Source organism: Ursus arctos, unplaced genomic scaffold (genome assembly GCF_023065955.2).
Source record: "Ursus arctos isolate Adak ecotype North America unplaced genomic scaffold, UrsArc2.0 scaffold_9, whole genome shotgun sequence".
In the NCBI taxonomy this organism is placed as follows: Eukaryota; Metazoa; Chordata; class Mammalia; order Carnivora; family Ursidae; genus Ursus; species Ursus arctos.
The window spans coordinates 41107531-41134345 of record NW_026623111.1 but is presented as its reverse complement, the minus strand read 5'-3'; the positions used below and the strand labels follow the sequence as shown (position 1 = coordinate 41134345).

Genomic DNA, 26815 nt, shown 5'->3' with positions numbered 1-26815 from the left:
CATCACCCAGTTACCCCAGCCCTCTACCCCCCACTCCTCCAGCACCCCTCAGTTTGTTTCTTATGATTAGGAGTCTCTTACGGTTTCTCTCCCTGTTTTCGTATTTTATTTTTCCTCCCCTTCCCCTGTTCATCTGTTCTGTGTCTTTGTCCTGTTTTCACTCTTCACAATGTGATTTAAAAAAAAATTCCTGGGACTAAAGCTTCATGTATGTGGTCTCAGCTCAAGACTGAAATATTTGAAAAGCTTGTGATACACTGATTATTCTTACATGTTTTTCTTTGAAAAGTACCTGTATTTTTATATTCTATATTCTAAATATACATTTCTAAAGAAGTACCTAATACATCCCAGAATGCACTAGATGAAAATACCCTGTGTGGTTGTTCTCATTCAATTCTCATCTGTTCCTTTCCAGCCACAGAGTTTCATCAATTTGTGTCACTCCCAAAGCAAAGCCACTTCGATGAGTGTCTCTGGCAGGACCTCCTCACATTCTCTTCTCCTCTTATAAAATTTTCTTTAACCATAATTTGCTATAGAATGAGATTTTTACTTTTTTTTATGTTTTTCTTTTTTTTAAGATTTTATTTATTTGAGAGAGAGCAAGCACAAGCTGGGGTAGGGAGGGCAGAGGGACAAGCAGACTCCCCCTGAGGGCAGAGCCCCATGCGGGACTCGATCCCAGGACCCCGAGATCATGGCCTGAGCCGAAATCAGACATTTAACCGACTGAACCACCCAGGTGCCCCTGGACCGAGATTTTTTAAAAACAACGGCAGTGCTGCAATTAATTCATTTTTAAGACAGAAAAAGATTTCTGAAAGCCAACTTCTCTTGCCTAGCTCTTACTAGGCTCAAAGTCAGATCCCTGATTACTGCACAAGGCTATGAAAAGTAAAGTCATATACAAATCAAAGGGGAGTCTTGGGAGATCACCCCAGGAGGCGCTTACCAAGCACTAGTCCATCTCTTGGAAACTCCCATCTCGAGTCATAAGGCAGCTGCATCGGGTCCACATAAATATATTCATGTCCATCCGGGCTGATGGATTCAATGACCCTCCAGCGAATTTCATACCTCGGTTTCTATAAATGACCAGGACAGGTAACCGATGAATTACCGAAGCCCAGACGCAGCACAGCTTAACCGCAGCGAAGTGACCAGGCACAGCAGATCAGCACGTTCCTTCGACACTCAGTACCGAGCTTCTCTGCGCCAAGCGCGGAACTATGCTGCTATTCTTCTTGTTCTTATTGGCTTCAAAGGTTTTTACTTCTTTGAGAAAAACACCTACCTGTTTCCAAATGACGACCAGGACGATGAGGGAGATGATGACAATCACCAGCAGCACGAGGACGGCAGCGGCCACCGTGAGCTCAGAGCGCAGCGCTGAGGGACAGAGACGCACGAGGCGGCGGTTCGCAAACGCGCAGGAGGGCGCGAGGAAAGGCGTCAAGGCTGCCTGGCTTACTTCGAGGATGGGCAACACCCGCTCTCACCCATCTACCTACGTGAAACTACCCCGGCCCTTCCCTCAGAAGAGGAAGGGGACAGAATTCAATCAGGAGAATGCCACGCTCGCTCCAAAGGTGCTGCAACATTAACCTTCTAGAAAGAATGTGGACTGGAATATGAAGACTGATCGAGACTGAAAGCCACATTAGCTCCGTTTATTTTGAAAGACTGCGCTTTGTTTATACTATCCTTTTGGCCTCGTTCATTTTTTTTTTTTTTTAATTCAACCTGTCTCAACAGTTGTAAGGGGCAACAAGGCGAAGAGCCTCCTTCCCCATCATCCACCACCCCCCTCAGACTCCTGGCACAGAGACAAGCAGATGCTAGCATGCCTCTGCAAGGTGCAGCTGGGGGTCAGACTCTGAAAGAAAGGGCTCCCACGTGGATGCCCAGGGAAGGCCCTTTAAGAGCATTCAGAGCTGAATTTCTGCCTTGGGACCTTCATTCCTCTGGGACCCCATCTGGGATTCCAAGTCCTGCCTGAGGGGGGAAGGGCTTGGCTGACGACTAAGAGCAACTCACTGGGAGCCACCAGCTTGAGCTCGCGGCTCTCGGCCCCAAGGAGATTCTTGGCCAGACATCGAACGGCGATGGTCTCCTCCACTCTGGTGAACGTCACTCGGCCCTCCACAGTGCTCCTGTCTCGGGGGTGGACCTCCGTGATGATGTTTGAGATATTGTTGGCCAAAATCGCCCATGAAGTTTCATTATTACACCTGGAGAGAAAAGAGGACATAAATAGAGAGCCAGTTATTGGGATAATGGAGGCGAGTAAAGCAGTGAGAATCACCTACGGGGCAAGCAGTTCTGAACGTGCCTACATTTGGGGGTGCTCCGGGCAGACTGTCATTTTATGTGCACAATAACACTGAAATTCGTTTGCACAGACCCAACAGAGGATAACCTGTATGTGGATAATTGAAAGTTAACTGTTTATGAAGCAGGCAAGGTAGAAGTAAGTCCATCAAGTATAACTACCAATCCCAAGCCTTGAACCCATGAGCCAACTGAACAGATCCACTTCAAGAATGTTTAACTATCCCAAGTGCCCACCCCTTGAAAGAGCCTGGCTCCCTCCTTTTCTGCCCACCTGCACTGTAAGTGCCTCAGGTCACTAGGGCTGGAGCGATCCCCTGGCTGAGTTATGAGACCTAGACTCCAGCCCAGTCAAGATCCGAGTCCAGTCCCTCTACCCCAGGAAAGGGAAGGTCTAGAGTCTCAGCCTCCAGGAGAATAGTCAAGGCTTCTGAATACGAGCAGTCGGCACGGGGGGAAGCATGAGCACGTCGCTCGAGCGCCCATCAGAGAAGGTGGACGGATGGGGTAAAGGAGGAACTGGCGAGTTAACTCCCCCCAGACAGCAGGTGGGCAAATGAGGCTAGCGGTCACCATGGGCACTACTGTCATTTATGTTCACCTGCCAGTCTAGCTACCAAATAAAGCTCACCCTGTAAGAGATATAAGGTGAAGCGGCCCAGGGTAGTAAAAATCCTCTTAGAGCTGTGGTCCTTTAGTGTCATCTTTTCTGATTAGGCACCTTTGGAGAGTCTGGCGAGAGCCAGGGACCTTCTCCTTACAGCTATTCCTGACCACACAGGTGCACAGGCACGCGTACCATGCACGTGCTCAGGACCCTATCCTGTAGTTTATGAGACTTGGGCCCAGGCACAAATACAAAAGAAGGGCCAGCCGAAGAAAGAAAAGTGCATCTGAAGTTCTTTGTATCGAGGAAGAAACATTCTGATCACAAATGAAAAAGAAACCTCTCGTTTCCGTACTTCTTAATATCCTTGCAAATCATCCACTCGATATCAGGAAGAGGCGTCCCTTCGGCGGTGCATCTCACAGTCTGTCCCCCCGTGGAGCCGTGGTGGTCGTCCACCAAGTCCAGAATAGATGAGGGAACTGCAAGAGGTGACAAGCGATCAGAATCAAACAGTCTGGGTCCCAGAACTCCCGTGCACCACGGGTTCAGAACATGTCCCCGTCGCATCCGGACCTGCTGGGCGAGTAAGCACCTAAGCAGGGGCTGAAAGCAATTCTGTGCATGATCGTAATGCTCCACTCTGGGCAGACCCACTTGGGTAAGAGCATTTTCACAGTTGCAGTATTTAGGGATTTGTATCCCGTGGTGTTCTAAATCTGGAGTGAGAAAAGCAAAAAGCCCCTGTGGTTACTTGGCTTGAAAGGCAGGGAGGCTCTGAAAATTGTATTACGGCTTGGGGTTCAACTAATGGATTCAGCCCGAGTATAATCTAAAGCAGCATTTCCCAAAGTGCATCTGTGGAATGTGCCTAGGTTTTAAAGATTTTTTTTAATCCATGATCAAATAAATTAGAAATATGCTAATACTTGTATCACAGATTTACAGTGAGGGTCAAGCGAGGCCCCTAACGCAGTCCTGGGCACACGGCAGGTACCCAGTGAACGGGGCTGGACCTGAACGTAAATAGACCGAGGCACTCTCTCCTGGTAAGGGCCACCGTGCGATGCCTGTGAAGGAAGCGAAGCAAAAGGGCCAAAACTTTCTGGAACAACCTAAGGTCATTTGGACCAAAATGCATCACTTTACTCTTCCAAAAACTGGAGGTGCCAGACTGAGAAGCAGGTGGTGTTGTAAGCTAGGAATTCCCCAGACTGTTTCAGGGCAGCCTGGAACTTCCCAGAACTGTGTGAATTCATAAGGCCCACAAAGCTCTCCCTGACAGGTGATGTCTACACCCGCTGCTTCTCCCATGAAGTGTTGCTTTTCTCTCCACACCCTGGGAGAAAAGTGCCAGGCTCTGCCTGGGGGGCACTCACTCACTTCACCACTGAGCTAACATTACGTTTATGCTGCACTGACGCACCTTGAGTTAGGAGTTCGAAAGTATAGCTCTTCACGTCATCTTCATTTTGAACGACGATCGTGTAATGGCCACTGTCTTCCTCCTTAGCACGGATCAGCTTTAATTTGCTCCGATACCTGAAACAAAAAGGATCGTGTGTCAGCAAGTCATAGCCAAACAGATGCCAACCATTCAGTTACCAAGTTCACTTTAAAGTTTGTTTTCGTAAAAAGTAAAAACATCTTTTTTTTTTGTCCGTATCATCACTTTTCTGGGATTTTCGGAGCACTTTCTATATGCTGAAGGTCTGACTTACAGACACTTAATTCTTTTCTCTTTTTTTAGGTTTTATTTATCTATTTGAAAGAGAGAGCAAGCGAGAGAGAGCACAAGTGGGGAGCAGAGGGAGAAGCAGGCTACCCCGATGCGGGACTCGATCCCAGGACCCTGACTCAGATCATGGGTTTGAGCCAAAGGCAGACACTTAACCGACTGAGCCACCCAGGTGCTCCCTAGACACTTAATTCTTAAACAGAAGACCAGACATCTTGAGATGAGCAACAGTTTATGTGGCTAGCACAGCGATCAGTTCTGGTAAGGCCTGAGTTCTGAATGAAAGTAGGCACAACCCACCAACTTTCCTTTAAAAACAAAAAACAAAACCCTTGATTTTTACCTTTTTAAAAATACTTGCTTCCCCTAAATATCCGATTTAGGTGGTTCAGCCTAACAATGGGACACCACTGGAAGAAAGAATGAGGACACAGTCTCCACACCGACATGGAGAGGTCTCTGGGATATAACATTCCTACTTGTTGGTATTCACTTAAAGAAACTCTGGAAGGTTTCAGAAGAACCTAATGAGACTAATAATACTGAAGTACTTCCTCTGCCTGGGGAGGCAGGGAGACCGGGGCAAATGGCGGCAGGAACGGAGCGAGGTTTCTTGTAACGTCCCTTCTTGACGCTTAAATACTTACAAAGCACAAGATTCCATCACCTATTAAAAAAAATAAATTACAAAAACCTGTTTCTTCATACTTTACTAAAGGGAAGTTTCCCCTAAAGATTTCTTCCATGTATTATAAATGACATTTGGCTCCGTGTGTTTGTGTGGGTTCATCAATGAAGTATTTGCCCATTCGATTGCCCTTCTTTATAAAACACCACAGGGGCGCCTGGGTGGCTCAGTCGGTTAAGTGTCTGCCTTCCGCTCAGGTCATGATCCCAGGGTCCTGGGATCGAGCCCCTCATTGGGTTCCCTGCCCAGAAGGAAAGAATGCCTCTCCCTCTCCCACTCCCCCTGCTTGTGCTCTCTGTCAAATGTCAAATAAATAAATCTTTAAATCCATCCATCCATCAATCAATATGTAAAACATCACAGTGCTGAAAAGCAACGGGATGGATGGAAAAGCACTGGTTACAAGGCAAGAAGAGCTTGGGCATCACGGAAATTCCCCAGCCTCAGCGTCTGTGTGTGTAGCGTGGGATAACTACATGCAATAGCACAGTGTCCTTTTCAGAACTAATTACGTGAAATTATACATGCAAAAGGATTTTGAAAGCCCAAAAGTACCCTTGTAAATGTAGAGTCTTCTAGCCCAAGATGCTGGGCACCAGCACCTGTAACGGGAGCACAGTGGGCTGGTTTGTCCTCTACTGACCATACTGGACATGCTTCGGGCTGGGATTTTCTTAGCGAGTCCCCACGGGCACTCCTGGCTACTGGTCACCACGCAATCCTCGGTCACTCGTTGTCTACACGCGCTTAGCCAAGGAAACTGGGGATCGGCTCGTTCTAAGTTACAGGAAGCCACATCCCCCACCCAGTGTATTCATCCTTACGTTCCCTGGCCCCCAACGGCAACTAGGTGAATCTGTGCTAGAGGAACTCTTGAATCACTTTCACAGGCAGCCTCCCAGAACCTCTCTGTTGCTGAGCTTTGTCTCGTCCTGACTATGGAGTATGGCCTGCGTGTAATGCTGCTGCAAGCGTCCGAAGTGCTAGCTGTGCCAAGATTACCCCGTTCCTCTCTGGCCTCACAGCCTAATGGAAAGTTCCGCACCGCCCACCTCTTTACACACCTTCATCTCGTGTCATCCGAAAAGCCCTCCAGATTCAGCACTTGACACTTTTTCCATCGCTGTTCTCCCAAGGCTGTACAACTCTGTTTTCTCTGACACTACTTCTCAATGACACATGGGATTTAGTTCAGAAAGAAGAAAGCAAATCCCAAGTTTAAGTGAACCGATGAAAGAAGGTCTGCCCCTCTTCCCTGAAGGCTACGAACAGAGGACTGACGTGTCTCTCTCTGGGATGGTTTCTGATGAGGGCGGGGACGGAGCACCTGGCGCTCCAGACATACCTTCTGCTCTGGGATGCTAATCAGAGCCTACAACGGCAAGAGACCTCAAGAGAGCGTCTGCTCTAACCCCTTGCCTTGGAGGATGTTAGGCATTATTAACCCTACTTTACGGACGGGGAGACTGAGGCCAAGGTGACTTACTCCACCCCTAGTTGAGAGATGAGAGCAGTAGATTCTTTCATCAGAGGGCAGGGATCCAAACTATTCGTTGTACATTTTCTCTAAACCAGATCTAACCGGACACTACGCTTATTTGCGGTGGAGGCCTCCCTGGCGCAGATGTGTTTCCAATGAAACCAATGGTGTTTTGTTTCATGTAGGTTGACATGATAACTGCCCGCAACTGGCGTCACCATGCACGTCCACTCGCCACACAGACAGTGGTCATCACGGAATATACTCAGTCCAAGTGGGTCCAACTTTACTTCCTTTCCCCATCCCTTCCTGGATGCAGGAAATGGTCTTTCAGTGGGAACAGAGCTCTTTAGTTCTTTTTTCTTATTTTATTGTTAAATATTTATCAGCACAGTATTAGCACGTGGCAAGGCTATCATTAAAGGTACCTGATTTCAAGTATCTCCTGTGTCAGATTGCTCATTTTCTAGATTGAGTCTCGGTGTGTGTGGTCAGACATGCACAAAGCTCAGTCTATCTAGAGACACAGTAAAAGAAAGGCATTCTTGGGAAGGGTGTTTCTTTACCTTATTTCCTGAATCTTTTCTATGTCCGTGGTGATCTCCGTGAGATTTTCAATCAGAGTCAGGTTGTCCTTCAGCCAGGATATCCTGGGAGGGGGGTAGGCCTGCACGTCCACCACGAAATGTTTGACTTCATGCAGGTCGACAGCTTCCAACGGGCTGAAGTTGGGTTTGATTTCAATGAACCCTTTCTCTGTACAGGGAAGAGTTTCCATTAAGTAATGAGTACCACACAGGGGACCGTGAGCAGCAGGGACTGACGTTTTAGAAAGCAGAATGTACCATGGACAGAAATGGTGACTTTCTTCATCTCTTTGACCTCCTTGGTGGCCTGGCGGGCAGCACATTCATAATCTCCACTATCTTTCACCGTGGCCTCGGGGACCCTCAGAGTATACACCAATTTGATGGACGGGACCTTGATTTCCTCCAGCATGGTGATGCCTTTGCCTTTCTACAGCAGAAGGGGAGGAAAACCAACTGTAAGAACCTAGTTCTGAAGAGTGAACCCTCACGTTCACTGTGGACCGTGGGTGGGGATGAGGTGCTAATAATGGAGGTTCCTGGATTTTAGGGTCCTTCCCCACCCCCACCCTGTGGGGCTGCTGGTAATGGGGGGAGCCGTGCATGCTCACTGCATGTATTGTCTGCTCAATTTTGCTACGAACCTCAATGGCTCTAAAAAATAAAGTCTAATAAAAAAATTTCTCTTAAGCTAGCTCCTTAGAAAATCATGTTTTAAAAGGATATGTAATGACATAGTAAAGTGTTCGTGCTATACTGCCAAAGGAAAAAGGACGGGACAAAGTACTATTTGAAGTATAATACCTATTAATGACTACATTTATTTTGTATACAAAGTATTGAAAGGATGTATCTTCCTAAAATATTAACGGTGATGTCCTGGGAAGTGACTCTTCCACTGTTTCTCTACATTTTATAACATTACAACAATAAGCCTGTATTATTTTTATATCTGATTAAAAACTTTGTTTCATAAAACAGTACCACCAGCACGCACTGTGGTTTGGGGGGAAAATGTCTATCTCCAATAAATGAGAAGAAATGTTTATGCTTTAAGGATTAAAGGCAATCAAGTATGGACAGTGAAACCAAACTGCCTCACATTCAGGGAAGATGTACACATATCGGACTAAGAATGTCTCTTCAATGCGTGAGGTCGTAAGGTCATACGTGAAAATGTCCAATATCCAATCGATGCCCCAGAGAGAAAGGAAGAGGGGAAGCAAAAGCACAGGGGAGAGAAATGGATAAAAGGAGAGAAGCAATCAAATGCCAAAGAAGAGCAGGGAGCAGAAATTTGCAAATCAGGAGTGAAGGGGAATTAGATCAATAGATAGACAGATAGAACCATATAGATAGAACCTTCCTGTTTCTTTCTGACTTATGAGAAAGGCAGCTCAGAGTACAACCTTTATAGATTCTGAAGTCCTGGTCCAGCTAGCGTCTCAACCTCCCCCACTGCCCGAAGAGCCACAAAGTGATCTAGTCAGACGGGCTCACTGCAATGATGGGAAGCTGAGGTCTGGAGAAGCTCGGTGTCATGCCCCATCAGTGACAGGTCTTCTGAGCCCTGCTGTGTTCCACTCCATGCCACCAGGAGCCTTGCAGGTACCTACCACTTCTCCAGGGTAAGTCCACTGAAGGTCGACCACCTCGTTGTTAAAGACGGCGCAGGTGACCACAATCGTCTCCCCTGACTTATACACAGTTTTAAGAGCTTCCATTTCTAGATCAAGTTCTGACGTTGCTATTTAAAAGAAGAACAAACACAAGGACCTCAACATCCGTAGTACAGTTAGAACCTTACAAGGTTTGGGTTTGCTTTCTTTTTTAAAACTCTGAAATTTTTTTTTCTTTTTAAGCTTTTTGTTTTTGTTGGGGCAGGGGGAAAGCACAGGGAGAGGAAGAGAGAGAATCTTAAGCCCTGACACGGGTCTCAAACTCACAACCCTCAGATCATGACCTCAGCTCAAGTTAAGAGTCAGACGCTTAACCAACTGAGCCACCAAGCTGCCCCATGAAAAATAATTTTCCAACCACTGTGATCAAGACAAAATTTTTGAGGTTTCAGAAGCTTTGATTTTGTGTTGGCATGCGTAATTTGGCGCATAGTTATAACATAACACACACACACATACACACAAATATCTACACAGGGGCGCCTGGGTGGCACAGCGGTTAAGCGCCTGCCTTCGGCTCAGGGCGTGATCCTGGCGTTATGGGATCGAGCCCCACATCAGGCTCTTCCGCTATGAGCCTGCTTCTTCCTCTCCCACTCCCCCTGCTTGTGTTCCCTCTCTCGCTGGCTGTCTCTATCTCTGTCAAATAAATAAATAAATAAAATCTTTAAAAAAAAAATATCTACACAGACAACAGCAGCAAGAGTAAAACTAAGTTCCAATTGAACCGAACACCACAAATGGCTAACAGACACATGAAAAAATGTTCAAAATCATTAGCCATCAGGGAAATTCAAATCAAAATTACACTAAGATACCACCTTACGCCAGTTAGAATGGCAAAAATTGACAAGGCAAGAAACAACAATTGTTGGAGAGGATGTGGAGAAAGGGGATCCCTCCCTTGTTGGTGGGAATGCAAGTTGGTACAGCCACTCTGGAAAACAGTGTGGAGGTCCCTTAAAAAGTTAAAAATTGAGCTACCCTATGACCCAGCCATTGCACTACTGGGTGTTTACCCCAAAGATACAGATGTAGTGAAGAGAAGGGCCATATGCACCCCAATGTTCATAGCAGCATTGTCCACAATAGCTAAATCGTGGAAGGAGCCAAGATGCCCTTCAACAGAGGAATGGGTAAAGAAGACGTGGTCCATGTATACAATGGAATATTACTCAGCCATCAGAAAGAATGAATTCTCAACATTTGCAGCAACATGGACGGCACTGGAAGAGATAATGCTAAGTGAAATAAGTCAAGCAGAGAAAGACAATTATCATAGGATTTCTCTCATCTATGGAACATAAGAACTAGGAAGACCGGTAGGGGAAGAAAGGGATAAAGAAAGGGGGGGTAATCAGAAGGGGGAATGAAACATGAGAGACTAGGGACTATGAGAAACAAACTGAGGGCCTCAGAGGGGAGGGGGGTGGGGGAATGGTATAGACCGGTGATGGGTAGTAAGGCGGACATGTATTGCATGGTTCACTAGGTGTTATACGCAACTAATGAATCATCGAACTTTACATCGGAAACCGGGGATGTACTGTATGGTGACTAACATAATATAATTTTTAAAAATCATTAAAAAAAAAAAAAAAAACGAACACCACATTCCTAAGCATTTGGGTTAAGGATGGTTCTCCTCTCCTGCGACCACCTTTATGGATGTATTTATTCATTTAATCAACCAGCCTTTACCGACCAGCACTGCTCTGGGCACTTTGCTCCTCCCCTACCATTTCTCTCCTTCTCTCTCCCGCCCTGCTACCCAGCTATTTTCAGCACTTTTCTAGAACTGAGCACAGCGCTGGCATCAAAGAAGCCCATACCCAGCGTTCAGTGGCATTCTACTGACCCCAAACTGCTGACCCCAAACACGCATTATCCTTTCCCATTCCCATGAACCACTCACATCAAAGGGAGGGCCGTAGCAACAAGCTTTGTTTAAAATCAAAATCACCTTTCTTAAGTTACTGAAGTTAATCCACGCGTCCAGCCCCCACAGGTGTGTGTTTGTTTTTAGGGCCTCTGTAGTCAGGAATGTGGGTACAACAGTAAGAGGCTTATGCGAGAAAAGAATTCCTTACGGTATTTCGAAGTCAACTGATGAAATATGAAATCTTACAGGGGTAAAGCAGCATTTGTCTTTAGTAATGCTAAGCTTAATGTTATTACAGCCACAGAGGGCAGCCTAACCTTGTATGGTAAAGGTGGGGTCCCAAATCCCCAAATATTCAGGGTCTCCATCATCAGGGACTATGATTTTTTTAAAAAATACTATATACATCTAATTATTTTACCTTCAACTATTTAAAGAAGGAGAGAGAGGGTACAAGTACCTTTTAAAGCATAAACATTAAATGGGATGGTCTGGAACTTCTTTCCCCTGACGGTGGCTTCACAGATATAGGGCCCAACGCTGAAGGTCCCATTGAAGCCCTGTCTGCTGTCATAGGAGGCGTGCACCACCCCGTCATTGCTGCGCAAGGTGACCGGAGTCTCGGGATCAGTCGTGCGACAAGGTATGATGGCAGAATCATCATCCTCCACGATGACTAAATAATCTGTCATTCCCAGAGGCACGAAGGCTACATCCGGGTCTGTGGTTTAGGAAAGAACGAGAAACACGTCAGGCATTAATTTCACCTTTACACGTATATTCAGAAACATTATCCCACTGGCATTGATCACATTAGGTACGAATGATACCTTCGCATATATCCAGAACTGTCACCACACTGACTTAATCATCGTTAAGAGCTAGAGGGCTAAAGTACAGACGCCACCAAAATGCCTGCACCCCAGTAAAAAAAGACTGGTGATGAATGTAAATATTAGCCAGGAGTTGAAATCAAAATTTAAGCACTACCAAAAAGATGATCGATAATCAAATCTGTTCAAAGCAAGAGAAAATATTCATAATTTCAAAAATCCCTATTGCCTATAGTCAGTATTACTGAGAAGTAGGGCATAAACCTATTAAAAAATCATCAGTCGAGTAATAAATAGACTTTATAGTCCCACAGCCTGAGAATTTTATTTCCAAAAGAATACCAGCACGTAAGCTACTAGAGGAAGGAGTACCGAGAGTCTCAGACCTCAGTCTCAGAAGGGCCCTTACCCTCCGTGACTACAGATAAACACCCTCTAATTGATGGCAGTGCAGAGCCGACCTGGGTATGCTTGTGCTGAGGGTAGGGGAGAAACAAGAATTTTTGGACAATCTTAAGATGATCAAAACACCATATGCCTTTAACAAGCCCATATACCTACTGTTCTCTTCAAAGCAGGGGGCATTTATGTGTGAACAAAACTGGGGTGCCATTCTCAATGCCTACCCTTCTTAAAATCTTTTATTATTAGGAAGAAGGGTTCAGACAGTTGAGTGTCATGAAAGAAATGAAGAGGGTCTATCTAGATCTGTGGGTGCCCACAGTGACAGAGGACAAGAAGAGTGGCCGATTTAAAAAAAAAAAAAAACTTACAAAGAAAAGGCGGAAAGATAGGAAGACATACTTCAGAGACCCCCTTACCTCACCTCTGCCAGAACAGGATGGCAAGAGGTATCAATGGTTTGTATGTCTGCTTGTTTTAAGCCAAGTACTTAGCTACAGCCCCTTTTAATTTACGTATGAAGACTGCCATTGCTTGAGTTTGTGCTCAGAGTTCCAAATCCTCGAACTCTGTTAGTAAAGATTTCAGCAAACAAAGCTATGAATCCATCTCAGGTTAAAATACACAGTTTGATATCATAACACCTCAGCCAGGGCTTCCATTAAAAATGCAAGTCTTCCCTACCATTATGCACTATCTATGCAATGTTTGCGTAACATCATGGCCCTGCTTTAAACAACTCACCTTGGTAGAAGCCAAAATATACAGATAGAGGTAGACGCAGATAGAGATGACACAGATTTAGATATGCGGACAGACAGAGATACATGAAGGTACAGATACAGACATACAGGTATGGATGTAGATTTAGATCATTGCAGGAGTGCGCTGGGAATATACTAGGGGGTGGTAAACCAGATGAACCTCAAGCTGACGGCTAAGCCTAGCTGATTAGAGGGGCTGCTGGGAGAAAGCACCCCACCGTCCTCCACTCTAGGGGCAGGCTCTGAAATCCATCACACCCCAAGGCCACGCCCTCCAGAGGTCCCCCCAGTCAAGCACTGTGTGGCCCTTGGGTTCCTTAGGCTCCCAGACCTCCCTGACACAGAGCTCTAGGTGTCACCTACTCTACCCTCCCGCCTTCCCTCCTCCACTCAAGGTCACACCACCGATGCAGGCTGACAGCCCTCCCAGGCTCTGCGGGATGCCTCCCCATTTTCTCTCACAGGCTTGTCCCCTCATCCAACCCCAGTGTGCTTCATCCCATCATTCTCCTGTCTTGGCACCTGTCTCTCCCAGGTCAGAGACAGCATCATGAGTATGGATTTGCCCCCAAATTTTAATCAAAAAGAAAAAGCCCACCTATTAATCAAGAATATATATATTTCATTCCATCTGAAAAAACAGCATGGTTATGTGGAAGCTATTAAAATAAACAATAAGCAGCTCCAAGACAGGACCTACCTACTTAATTTCTGTGTCCCCAACACTTCGCATGGCGCCTGACACACAATAAACTGCAAATACTTGTCAAACTTGGTTGAACTGAACGGAAATGAGGGCATTTCAGATTTTTTGCACAATGCCAATAAAACGTGCCTTGACAAAAATGATTTTTAAAACTTAACACGGTTCCAAAACGTTGCCCATACATATTTCTTGATAATGGTCTCACGAGTGACCTTGAGTTAATGTTGTGTGTTCTCTCGTATTTTTCACCTTTTCTCCCATAAACGTTTAGTATGCTATTTCTTCAGACGTTAATCCGGTCGGCGGGAGGGACGAGGACCACGAGCGCGGGGCGGGGGCGCGCACGGCTCACCTGGCACGTAGATGTAGATACGCCTGCCCTCGATGTCGGTCTCCTCCGTCTGGGTGTGGTTGTAATAGCAGGTGTACAAGCCCGTGTGCGCCGCCGCCGCGCTGACCACCTCCAGCACGGCCACAAAAAGGCCGCTGTTGTTCTCCTCGTTTCTGATTTCCACATTGGGGTTCTCTTCTTCAGACATGGGGTACTGCCAGCTCACTTCACTCTCCCCAAAGCATCTCAGAGAAAAGGATGAATTCAGCTGCACGACCTTTTCATTTTCGTTTGGCAGGATGGAGGGTAATGAAAGCTGGCAGAAGACTCGGCTGGGCCCTGTAAAAGGAAGCAGGCTCTGAATAGGGTGCAGCCAGAAAGGAGAGGCTCACCCAGAGAGCTGAGAGGAGTAACAGCAGCAGCTTACCCGAACAATGAGCGTCTCTGCGCAAAAACCCGCCGGCCTCGATGCCCATGAAAGGCCCCCCATTATAACAGCCGCCGCATCTGCTGAGAGCCGCAAATGCTCCTAAGGCCTCAAAAGCACCCACCAAACCCCGAGATTCACCCCTGCAGACACTCAATGGAGAGAGGATGCCTGACTCCAATTCCATATTTCAGACTCTTGTGTGTGCCCATAAAATATCCCAAGAGGGCAGAGACGCGAGCACATATGGGTTCTTTATTGTCCCCATTCCCTGCAGACGTTCCCCTTAGTACGAAATGGGGTGAGAAGGGGGGCAAGGAGACTGCACGAAGCACAAAGCAGGTTTGTGCTTTAAAAAAATTACGTCTTTTCCATTTCTCACCACACGCTGGCATGCCTTCTCCCTAATGACTTCCCAGAAACCAACGGATTTTCATTTAAATTTCATTGTATTTGTTTATTTTTAAGTAGGCTTCACACCCAGGGTGGGATTTGAACTCACGACCCTGAGATTAAGAGTCTCGAGCTCTACTCCCTAAGCCAGCCGAGAGCTCCTGATTTTAATTTTTGAAGTAAGAATACTTAAAGCCCAAGAGTGAAAACTCTAAGTTCATCTTTCAGTCCAGCTTTCCCTGTCTCTAAAACCGACAGAAGAGGTGTTATGACTTAATTATTCATCAATGGTCTCTAAATCTCCTTTGGAGCCCAATGTGGGAACCCCACTCAACTTCACTGTGTACTCACCATGACTCTTGCAGCTTAAGGCCGAAGTCCTAAGTGCATCGGGTCACCTATCCTCCTGCAGGCGGGGGATACTTGGTGGAGTTTGGAACTACCGAACCACTGACCTTGCTTAAGGCTAACGTGCCCGTATAGGTAAGCCCTACAGACACTAACAGACTCAACTCCTCAGACCAGAAAAACAGTGGTTTTATGGTGAACATCTATGATGTACAAACATCTGGATGAAAACTAAAAAAATGCCAATAAATATTTCCACAAATGGTCCAAGTAGTATCCTCCCGGTAGAAAAACGTTAGTAGGATTTCCCGAGTCAAATATTCTACCAATCAGATTCCAAGGGAAAAGGTGCTCTAAGATTTTTCCAGCAATTTAAGCATCTTCCACTTAAGAAAGGTATGATTCCCTGGTCACGAATCTTCCACCGTTTATTTCCTTGGAATATTCACAAATGTCTCTGGAAAGCCATGTCCCAGTAAAAAGAAAAGAGCAGTGGGCAAATTCAGGCAATTATTCCTACCACGTGTCAATGCCAGGATTGTCCATATACTAAAATTGCCACTGGCAAGCATTCCTTCTGACGGGGAGTCAGTGTGACAGGTCAAAGGGAACTGAAGATTTGTGATCATTCTAGGTACTTCTCATCATTTTCAACTTCCCTTCCCTCTTTTGGACTGTGTTTGCTGAGTACAGGGAGCACTCCCAGAGCACAGAACTTAGAAGGCAAGGTTTCCTACAGAACAGTGAAGTCAGAGAGTACTGGGATCCTTACCTGTGAGGAGAGAGCCTAAGATCAGGAAGGCCAGAAGGGAAGTCCCCATCGTTCCGGAAAACTGGAAAACCAGATGTCAAACAGAGGCAGCGTTAGCCAATAAAACCACCCAGGTGAGCCTCGTTCTTTTTGTGCTTTGCGATACGGAAAATGTTAACAGCATCATTTTAGTTGAAAACCCCTTGGTTTAAGATTCATGGTCAAAGCAGTTAAGATACCTAAAAAAGAACCCCATAGCCCAATTGGACCCCAAGATCATGACAGGAGCCATCTGAAGCTGAAACCCTTTTGGGTTGCACGCAGCTTTCAAATTCCAAAAAGTCTGGCTTTTATGGTCTCAGAATGCATCCAAGAGCCCAGCAGAACTGTTCCTTTTAACCCATTTAAATGAAGAATGTGAAAAACAAGCACACATGTATTTACTCAACTTCCAAACTGGAGCTGTTTTCACTCAAAACAGGCTGTCATTTGCTTGGTGTTTCACTACAGACTGTATGTGAAGTTCACATCATCCATGACCTTTGGGAAAACAGACGCTTGGGCTGCAACAAACACCTTCATATTGACAAGGCATTCTGATCTCAAGTTTCTGAAAGTCAAAGCCAAGCTCACTTGGAGGACGTCCCTTTGCCCTGCACGGGCCCCTAGCAGACTCAGGACCCAGTGCGCTGGGTCGGGCTGAACACAGCACGGAGGGCGCAGGTGTAGAAGGAGCCGTGAGGGTGGTGAGGCAGGGAGAGGCAACAGGGAGAAAAGTATGCCTAAATGTCCGTGTTTGGGGGGGATGCGGCAAACCACCCAATAAAATTTGGTAGAGACCGGGAGAAACCAAGTCTTTGCCTCCAATTTCCTGCCGCGAAATTGGAGGAACGGAAGAGAAGTGGAGAGGGACTGAAAATGAATGTCGCAAGACACAAGCAGGGAAAGGGAGGGAAAATTCTTATTAAAGAGGGACCCAAGGAGCCCCAAGGTGAAGCCACGGAACAGTCTATTCAGGTCATACTCTGAAAAGGCCCCTTTTTATCTTTTTCTTTTCGTGCTCATCCCCACTCACCGTATTTATCGCCCCCACCACTCCCCACGTGAAGTCAGTAATGACGTGATCTGACTGCAGTCAATGAAACACCTGTGCACAGACTGGCAGGTGTGGACACTGCGAAGCACCCAAGTTTTGACTGGAGAGCCTCCCCGCAGAGGGGTCCCGGCAGGGGTGCAATGCTTGGGATATCCCATGAAATAAAAACACCTAAGCCTTGGCCTAGGATGTCCTGGGTCCTTGACTTGCTCAAACCCCCAACACATGCAACAGAAGGCTTCATGGGATTTAATTTGTTCCATCACTAGCTTTGGAAACTAAGATGCATGTTCATGACTCCTGAGTAAACTGGCCTAAAACAAACAAACCCAAAAAACACATCAAAAAAGGAGAAGTTCCGTGTATGCCTGTGGTTAGCCCCTGATCGTACATTTTCGCTTTTACGGAGGCAAGATGGCCCATGTGTACAATCAGATTTCTTCTTCATTGAATTCTACTGGGAAAATGGAGGAGGAAGACAGACAGGGTGAAAGGCAGAATACTGGCAATGGGTTGGGGGGAGGGATGGACAGGAAAAAAATGCTCATTCTGTTTTGTCCAGGGCAGGATTAAGAAACCAGTATGTACTAACAAGCCAAAGTGTTCCCATGTGTGCCATGTCTATTAAGGATAACCCCGAGACATATTTGATTTTCGGAAGTGCCAGCTGAGGTTCAGAGAAGTTCAGCAAGTCACCCCAAGTCACACAGCTGGTGCTAAAGCCAGAATTCTAACACGGAGTCTGTGCTCTCTCCAATTCACCATATGGTCTCCCTCCAGGGAAGGTCAGCGCTTCAGCCTTGAGTGTCCCCTCCCTCCCCCCCACCAGCACTGTTTCCTAATGCAAATTGGGGCCCTGCCTCCCTTCTCTGCTCACCCCAGTGAGAGAAGAACAATTGCAGGGCTGTGAACCCAAATGCAATTTGCACAATGCTGGCTGGCTGATGGCTTCTGAGGCCCCTGGCATGTGCCCGGGAGGTGGAGGGGGGCAGTTTGCAGGGTTTCCTCACTGCTGGCACAGCAGGCCCCAGAGCCAGGCTGGCCAGCCTGATTTACCACAATTAGCAGTAAAGGCCTGTGTATTCGTACATATACATATCAGCCCCCAACGATAATCCACTTAGCCAACTTCAAAGCAGCCTCCAGGGCCAGCTTCAGGTCTTGGGTTTTATCACATTTCTATCCTGTATTTCTCTAGCAGGGCTTGCCAATGACGCATCTTTAAAGCCCCCCCCCCCCCCGTGTAAGGGCTGCTTTCACAGGGCAGGCTCTGAGGAGCGTTTTGCCCTGGGCCAGCCCCACCAGCTTTCCTTCTGCGCATCCAGATACTGTGGTCCTGCTGCCAAGGAGGGTTCTTTACTGACGTACAACGTGGGCGATGCACACAGGGCCTCAGAGCCAGCGATGATGCGAGCACTGAGAATCAATGAGTTTGCCGAAGATTTCAACCTCCCTCCTCTGATAAGAGTAGTGCCCTGGCTGGAAACCCAGGCGTATTTGTGAAGTTTCATGTCATGACTCATCTGTAACTCAGACAATTTCGTCGTGAGTAACTACAGCGTGTTTGCCCTACAGGGAGGTAATGGAAAACAACAAGAGAGAATGGCCTCCCTGCCTATTGGCCGTGTAGTGAGGATGTCGAGGAGTCCGGCTCGGTACGTCCAGGGCTTTTTCCACTCGGGGAGTCAACGTTCACCCTCCATCAGTAGCCCCTATCCTAGAGCACATCCGAAAGTCAGGTGTGCAGGCACGAGGAACTGAGGTCACGAATTCGGAGAAACCTGGGATGCCACGAGCCAGCAGGAACAAATCACTCTGCAGGGAGAGCCACGGACTTCACCCAAATCTGTCTTTAAAAAATCGTAATCACGTCTTCTCATGCCAGCTACAAGTTGGGTTTCAGTCTCCATCCTCTATAACCACAACGCAGAACGCGCTGCCAAGAGTTAGAGAAACAAACAAGCAGAAGAGACCTCTGCCACGTTCCCTCTCAGGCCAAGTGACCTGCTCCTCCGTGGTATTTTCTTGTCTTTCTCATTCCTTCTCTCTAAACTATGATGGAAATCGCTTTGGCTAGGTTCACGCCATATCGGACGCCTAGTCCGTCTCTCTGAACCTCCGGCTCTTTTTCTCTAAAGGGGGACTAATAACACCTGATTGCTGGCTTGCCTTACCACGTTATTGTAAAGACTAAGTTATAGTTTAATCAAAAGTGCCTTGGAAACTGCAGCCATTGGTTTCCATATGGACTCTTTTCCTGCAGACCCCTAAGATGTTTTGTAAAGATTTTATTTATTATTTGAGAAAGGCGAGGGCACGCGTGAGTGGGGGGAGGAGCAGAGGGAGAGAGAGAATCCCAAGCAGACTCTGTGCTCAGCATAGAGCCCGATGCGGGGCTCGAACTCACGACCCTGAGATCATAAGCTGAGCTGGAATCAAGAGTCAGACGGACGCTCAACCTGGTGGACAGACTGCACCACCCAGGCGCCCCCTAAGATGTCTGAAATGACAGGGGTGTCAGAGTAACTCCTTCAACTTCTACTTACTGAGAAAGACAGGCCCAAAGGCCTTTGGACCTGCCCTTCATCACCTGCATATCAGAGAGGTGGATCTAAACTCAGGTTCAGGGGCGCCTGGGTGGCTCAGTTGTTAAGCGTCTGCCTTGTGCTCAGGGCGTGATCCCAGCGTTCTGGGATCGAGCCCCCCATCAGGCTCCTCTGCCAGGAGGCTGCTTCTTCCTCTCCCACTCCCCCTGCTTGTGTTCCGTCTCGCTGGCTGTGTCTCTCTCTCTCAAATAAATAAATAAATAAATAAATCTTTTAAAAAATAATAATAAATAAACTCAGGTTCAACCAAGGCCTGATAACAATCAAGGTTGTTTGAACTTGAACCCATACATACCATCGCATAAAACAGAAAAAGAAATCTGTCTGCACCCACCGTCCTTAATGGGCTTCCAACCCTATCCCTGCAAACAGAAGTGAAGAGCCATGAAGGGCAACTCCATAACCAAAGACAACATACTAAGCCAGAGAGTAAACAGAGCTTGGGCACTATTTCCAGAGTGAGAGCACGCTAGCCTTCTCAGAAAGCCAGCTTCCCCATCGCCAACGGCTCAACACATCCCGCCGCAGAGCCACTGAATCTTGAATTTCACCCCACCCTGGCATGATTAAAGGCCACAGGAGACGCTCTCACAGTCCCCAAAGCCACTGACAACTTCAAGATTCAGATTTCCAAGGTTCAGTTAATTTTGGCTCTAAGTTAATTCTAACTGTGAAAATTACATATCCTGCTTTATCCCTGTGACAAATGTCGTACTCGGTCTCCTAACTTCAGCCCCGGCAATCCAGATGCTGGCCTGCACTGATGGCAACTTCACGGAGGGTGTGTTTACCAGAATCTACACCCCACCAGACGCTGTTGCGCTGTTTTGCTCTCTCTGCGCTCCATCAGACATTCCAGTGATGGGTGGTGGCTGGAGTATTTTTACTTGGGAGCATTTTATGGGACAATCTGAGCTCGTAAACCTTTCTGCTCTTCCTGCATCAGATCTTTAAGCCACGGAAGCCTGAAATGACACCTCCTTTTGATTGTCACCGAACTGGTGTGACTCCTAATGAGAACCCTTGGGTGTAGTCACTTACGGCGCACTCAAGATCACCAAGCTCCCAACTCCAGCGCCTCACTCTTAAAGGGATATGCAAATATCCGCTTAGCTTCCTCACAGATCTGCTCTGATAGTCAGATGTGGTAGGTCCGCACTTCGCTCGTTACATAAATGCAAAGAACGAGCTAAGGCGAAAAACTACACAAAGGTCCACAAAACAAATGTGATCAGCCCAATGATTCTTGCAGCTTTGTAGTAAATATAAACCAGTCATCTTCCACTTGGTCCTACCAGGCAGAAAATGCATCTTTCTCATGCCACAACTTGCTTCGAATCTCCACGAAGCCCATTCCCACAGAGGGTCGTTGCAGTTCTCAAGTGTGGCCAGCAGATGACAGTGTTGGTCCAAGGACGTGCGTCCCGGGGTCCGTGGAGACAGACGCCGCTGCTAGTTCTGTGCTAAAATGTCCCAAATCTTAACTTCCAATCTCTTCTTTTCTTGGATCGTACTTTTAGGTGTCGTGGTGACTTCAGTTCAGAGCCCACAGAATGGAAGCAGGAACAGGGCAACTGTTGACCGAAAACGCTTCACTGTCCTCGGGGCCCCAGGAGAATTCGGTGAGGGACAGGCACCAGCACCGTCGCTGCGAGCGAGGCCGCCAGGGCAGAGGGGCCTCGGGAGCCCGGAAGACGGCGCTGCCATCCCAGCCGCACAGGTTCAGAGGGTTCGGCAGGAGAAGCCACTGGAGAAGAGGTCGGGTGACCCAGGGCTTTGTTTCCCCCACGCTCTCGCCACCCGGGAGATGGCGCCCACCCGCAGGAGGGAACCACCTGGGCCGCTCGGGGTGGCGACCGAAACGCCGTAACCCTGGCCTCGCAGCCCTACCTGCTCGCAGGCCATTGTCACCCCTCGTAAACCCTCTCTCCACGGGGGCCGCGCCGACTGTTCCAGTTGCTCAATAGCGTAGGGTCGTAAAACAAACAGCCGGGGGGCTCCCGCGCGGCAGGGGACCTTGCGAGGGGCCTCAAAAGTCAGCGGCTACCCCCCAAAAGCGCCCGGGACCTTATACCCTCCACCTTCCTCCGCTTCTCCCACGCTCAATCACGACGACACCCCCAGCCCATCCCCAAACCCTGCACCCCGCCCGTGCCGCCCCCCAGCGCCTCCTCAGTCACACACACCGTGCCTGCAGGCGTCTCTCCAAGGCCTCAGGCCGCCGCAAAGGCGACAGGGTGGGTCGGCCCGGGGCCCTCGGGCTCAGCGCCGCGCTCCGACGCGGCGCCAGCGCGGAGCGCCAGAGGCAGGACAGCCGGGCGTCGCGCGCCCCGGAAGGCCACTAGAGGGCGCAGCAGCCCCGCGAATCTTACCCGGCTCGCCCGCTCGCTGGCCCGCCCGCTCGCTGGCCCGCCCGCCGGCCGCTCAGGCTCCGGGTCCCCGACAGCGCAGCCCGGCCCGGCAGCTCGACTACCTTCGCCGGGGAGGTTCCGCACGGTCCCGCCTACTGCCCCGCTGCCCCACACGAACCCGCGCCAGCCGCTTCCCTTCCCGTCGCCCCCACGCCCTCGGCCGTTCTGCCACTCCGGGGTTGGTGGCGAGGGCTGCCCGCTCGGTCGGAGTTTAGCGTCCCTATCGGCCGCACTCCCGGCCTCAGAGCTGCAGCGGCCCTGGAGCCCCAGGCACGAAGCTTGGCGTTTGCATTGTTTTCGGCTGAGACCTGAGAGGGGGCCGGGAGGGGTGGAGGGATAGGGGCCGAGGGGTTTAGGGTTACAGTCGCGCGCCAGCGCCTCCTATGGGCCCGAAAACGACACGGCCGCGGGCAGCTGCCCACGAAGAAGGCCGCGGGGCGCTGAGATTGAGACCTCCTGTCTTCAAAGAACCGGGCCTCCCCCTGCGCCGCCCTGCAGCATGCTCGCTTCTGCCCCCGCAACCCAGCGCACCTTCGCTCCCGCAAGCTCCCCTCGCTTCCCTTTCTCCGGGAAGGGGAGGACTGCAGTTGGCTGGGAGGGGAGCGCCCCAAATCCGAGGTCCTTTTTAGCTACTCCGATCTATTTTTCCAACCGATTTCTCACTCCCTGTTCAGTTTAAAACAAAAGGAAAAGCCGCAGAGCCATTTCTGCAAAAGACATGCATCGGCAGAGCCAGGACCAGAGCGCTGCAGAGAAAAGCAACTTGCCCGGAGCCTGCGTCCCGCGCGGGACCTCCCCCCAGCACCCCGACGGCCGATGCTGCGCGTGGGCCCCTCGAAGCCCGACTCAAGGGACGCTGAGAGCCGCACCTTTCAGTCACCAAGCAAGCTTTAGCTTTTCCCCCAGAACTGCCACTCGTCCATCAGCAGCATGTAACCCTGTCGCAGCTCCCCGGAGGCCAGAGAGAGTCCCACCCGCTGGAGTCTGCAGGAAGGCGCTGGCCACCACGTCCGCAGGACGCGTCCAGGCGCTGCGCGCCGCCCACGGCCGGTCCCCAGGAGGCACCAAACGGGCCCGCCTCGGCGCCAGACGCGTTTGCAGCTGGAAAGCCCGGCCCGTTGCCCCTCCCCCTACGCCCCTCCCCAGTCCGCGCCCCGGGAAGAAAGCAGACCTGCGGCCGGGAGCCGAGGTTCTGCTTCGAGTCCCTCTCGGTCCACCTAAGGACTGGTGCAAGGTCCGAGGGTCAGCTACCCGCTCCTTCCCGGTGCCCCGATTTCTGCCTCCCACCCCCACCCCCACCTCCGCTGCGGGGACTCATCCCAGTTACACTTGGATCAAACCATAAACAAGACTGTGTAAGAGCGTCGAAGCAGGGACTGACCAGGGTGTCAAGGCGAGGATGGACGGGCCCTCGCCTGTCGGGGAGCGGAGCAAGGGCCCCTTTATCATGGGAGAGTGGAAAGAGAGAAACCAAGAGGAAGGGGGGAAACCAAGAGGAAACAGGGAAGAGATGCAAAGCAGAAGCGCCAGGGTCCGAGTGGGTCAGAGGCGGGTAAACGGTGGGGGATGTTAAAACCAGAGCCACCAGGGCTGCAGCTGCGGTGCGCAAGACTCTTCCTCCCCTCCAGAAGCCCGGACGCTCGCTGGGCTCCGGGGTGTTAGTCCCTGAGCTGTGCGGCTGACTGTCCTGCCCGGATGCCCCGGATGTCTCCCTGCTCTAAAAAGCTGCCTAGTTCTGGTCGCGAGCGACTGCGGCGAGACGAGTCGGTCCAAAACGTTGAGCAATTCGACTGCGGAGCCAAAAAGCCATTTCCCACACGGCGCAGCCCGGGGCTTTTCCAGGCAGCTGGGCCGGGCTCGGGGCAGTCCGGACCTGATAAAGGTCGTCCGCGCTCCCTCTCCAGCCCGGGTTTGCCTCTCACCCTGGCAGATGGAGTGAGTGGCAAGTTCTTCAAGGTACTCGTTCTGCAATCCTGAGGTCTTAGCAGAGCTAGGGAGGCTCTGCTGAGAGAGGGACTGGCGCTCCGGCTGCTGGAAAGACGCACAGCCAACAGACAGAGGGCCCAGGACTTCTTCCCGTTGGGGACGCTTGGCCAGGACACTGGAGCTCCCGCACACCTGGCCAGGCGGCCGGGTTCCTGGCCCCTAGGGCAGTTGTACTCAAGTCCCTCTGGCTCTGAGCTGGCTGAGACCCTTTCCGAACAGAACCGCTGACCCCAATTGTTTCCGAGCCAAGTGGACGCCGCCCGTCCCCCCCGCAGTGCCGGGAGAAGTTAATCTCACAAGGAAAAGCCGATTTCCATGGGGATAGACGGAGGAGGAAGGAGGGGCTGGGAAGCAGGCAAGGAGGCTGGCGCAAAGAGTGAAACAGAGGCACTGGAGAGGATGGAGCAGCGCAGGGCGAGTGCAGGCGGCGAGTGCTACGCATCCCCGCGAGGAAAGGGACACCCAAGGGGGGGGATCTTGAGCTCAGGTGCCCGGAGGGAGATGGTGAGGCCGGTTCGCTTACCATCTTTCTCTTACCTGGGAACCAAGTTTCTCCGTTCCGAGTCGTCCCTAACTTCCCCGAGAGAAGTTCTGAACTTCTCTGGCGATCTTCCTTCTTTCCTTCCTGTGGCCGGGACTGGGCAGCAGTAGAGCCCCCGGCTTTGCAAAGAAAACGATTCCACCGAGAAAAGGGGGCTCGCGGAGACGAGTGGGGGTGGGGACCACAGCGCACAATGAGGGCCCCTTGGAGCGCAGTACGAAATTCCTCAAATCCCACTTGCTGGAATGCGAGGCGACGACGACTTCTTCACTCGGGGCCAAATGTGTTTGTCATTACTCCAGACCGCCTGCCCGCCCGCGACGCCTTCGCCCCCGCACTAGGGCGCGCAACCCCAGCGCACCGCGGGACTGGCGCCCGCTCTCCCTCTCACTTCACTGATCCCGCAAACCGCTGGGGACTCCCCCAGACTCTCGCCCACGTCCGCGCCCCCTCTGCGTGTGCTGCAGCCGCCACGGTTGTGCTGTGTCTGGCTCCGGCTCGCACCCGGCGCTCTGCTCCGTCCAGTACTAAGCGCCCTCGGCCGGCGCCATGTGCCCCCGGCTGGCACCCAAGGTCCGGCCCTCTCCAGCCGAGCCCTTCACGCCTCCCCTCCTCGCATCCCCTCCCGCGCCCCACTCGGCGCTCTTCTCCCTCCACCTCCCCCAGTCCTCCAGCCGCGCTCCACACCACCGGCTGCAGCGCCGTCCCGCCAAACCGCGGGCGAGGAATGAAAATACTCATTAAAAACCTGTCGCCTTCCAGGACCTACTGCCAAGAAGAGGGCAAACACCTCTGCCCCCACTCCCAGCATTACTTGGTGCTCGTCCCAGTATACACGAATACCACCCCCAACCCCAAAAGAAACCTCAAAAATGCAAGCCTAAACAATTTCGTTGGTAGGCTATAGGGTTGTTAGGAAAACACTGCTTTTAAAAATAGGTCTGGAAAATGTGTTTTTTTAAATCCCTAGACTTTCTAACTCTATGGTTATCTTTCCTCCAAGTGAAGTTTATTCAAAATAAATGACTCTCTGGACACACAGCTGGAATTCAACTCCGTTTTTTCCCTCATCGCCCAAAGTTTGAGTGAAGTTACTTCTCTTGTAGCCCAAAGGGCCTGATCAGGGACTTCTCTTAGAAACAAAAATTATTTTTTTCTCCTTTCTTACCTTCTCCTCCTATGTCAATTCGTATTGAAAATCCTACATATGGAGTAAAAAGTGTCCACGGTTTCCAGTCCTCTCCTGTAGTCCCCTCCTCTGTTTTTCTCCCTCAAGCTCCAACTGTAATGGGCTCAAAAACCGCGTTTTGTAATTGATTCAATGTTATAGTCCATCCTTCTAAAACTAATCATTTGCTCTAAGTAAATAGCTGTCAGGAAATGAAGCGCCCCCCCCCCCTCCTTGGCCTCTTCAAAATAAAAGTTTCTCTCGAACTCCGTGCGCTCTGAATCTCCACGCAACCAGATTGCGCCTTCGCTTTTTGCTCTTACGCAATCAGGGGGTCCAGCCCCAACCCCCAGACTTCGACAACAACTGGGGGGCGGGGAGAAGCAGACCAGATGGGGTGGGGGTGGTGGAAGGGGGAGGTGTTGATGTTCTGCCGGGAAAGAGGTTCGTGAAAATACAAACTGCCCATCATTTCCAGAATGAGTTTGCCTCCTGATTTAGGGGGCATTTTCCTACGCTGCTGCATTGCATTGCATTCTCTTTGAAAGGAAGAAAAAGAACTCGTGAAATTGCAGTTAATGCCCAGAAAAAGTATACATCTGGAATCAAGAATGTCCCTTCTGCAGAAATTCCTAGCTCAGCTAGACAAGGGGCTGTCCGGAGAGGTCTCCAAGCGGTTGCGTCTTTACAACTTGGGGTCTTTTAGGGAAAGTGGCGGGTAGTTGCTAATCCTTTAATGGGATTAGGCAAACTGTTGAGTCCAATATGAAGATGATGGTCTTTGTTTTTGGTTTTGTTTTGTTTTGCTTTGCTTTGAAATCACGTTTGAAAGAAGGTACAAAGAATCGAGGGTCTGCGTAGGTTTGGAACGTTCTCCGACAGAACGACCTTTACTCCCTCGAAGTCACTTATCTTGTCGTGTCTTTGTTTTCGGGGTAATCTGGGAGAGGTTGCCCTGGCTTCTATCACGCACACAAAAAGGCTCAGGCTTGGGCGTTTGAGCAATCGTCTACAACAAACCTGCCACCTCTGCGTTCAGGGGAGGTTCACCTCCGCG

At 49.8% G+C, this 26815-nt stretch overlaps 1 protein-coding gene across 9 annotated transcripts in view; it reads right to left on the bottom strand.

The window, feature by feature from the left end:
* Positions 1–26068, bottom strand: part of PDGFRA (platelet derived growth factor receptor alpha) — a 45207-nt gene extending 19139 nt beyond the window's left edge. Inside the window, exons 1-12 of one of the 9 annotated variants that reach the window (XM_026508884.4) lie at positions 25759–26068; positions 15972–16032; positions 14053–14370; positions 11456–11716; positions 9051–9181; positions 7693–7864; positions 7414–7603; positions 4368–4483; positions 3297–3423; positions 2041–2234; positions 1298–1392; positions 956–1088 (exon numbers count right to left, since the gene is read on the bottom strand). In XM_026508884.4, coding sequence (XP_026364669.1) covers positions 956–1088; positions 1298–1392; positions 2041–2234; positions 3297–3423; positions 4368–4483; positions 7414–7603; positions 7693–7864; positions 9051–9181; positions 11456–11716; positions 14053–14370; positions 15972–16020 — 1786 coding nt within the window. In that variant the 5' untranslated portion in view covers positions 16021–16032; positions 25759–26068. Of the gene's footprint in view, positions 1–955; positions 1089–1297; positions 1393–2040; positions 2235–3296; positions 3424–4367; positions 4484–7413; positions 7604–7692; positions 7865–9050; positions 9182–11455; positions 11717–14052; positions 14371–15971; positions 16033–21838; positions 21960–22024; positions 22049–22932; positions 23162–23985; positions 24257–24586; positions 25132–25758 lie in introns of those variants that run through there. The other 8 variants (XM_026508882.4, XM_026508885.4, XM_044387730.3 and 5 more) reach the window with 8 other exon arrangements.
* Positions 26069–26815: the final 747 nt, after the last annotated feature.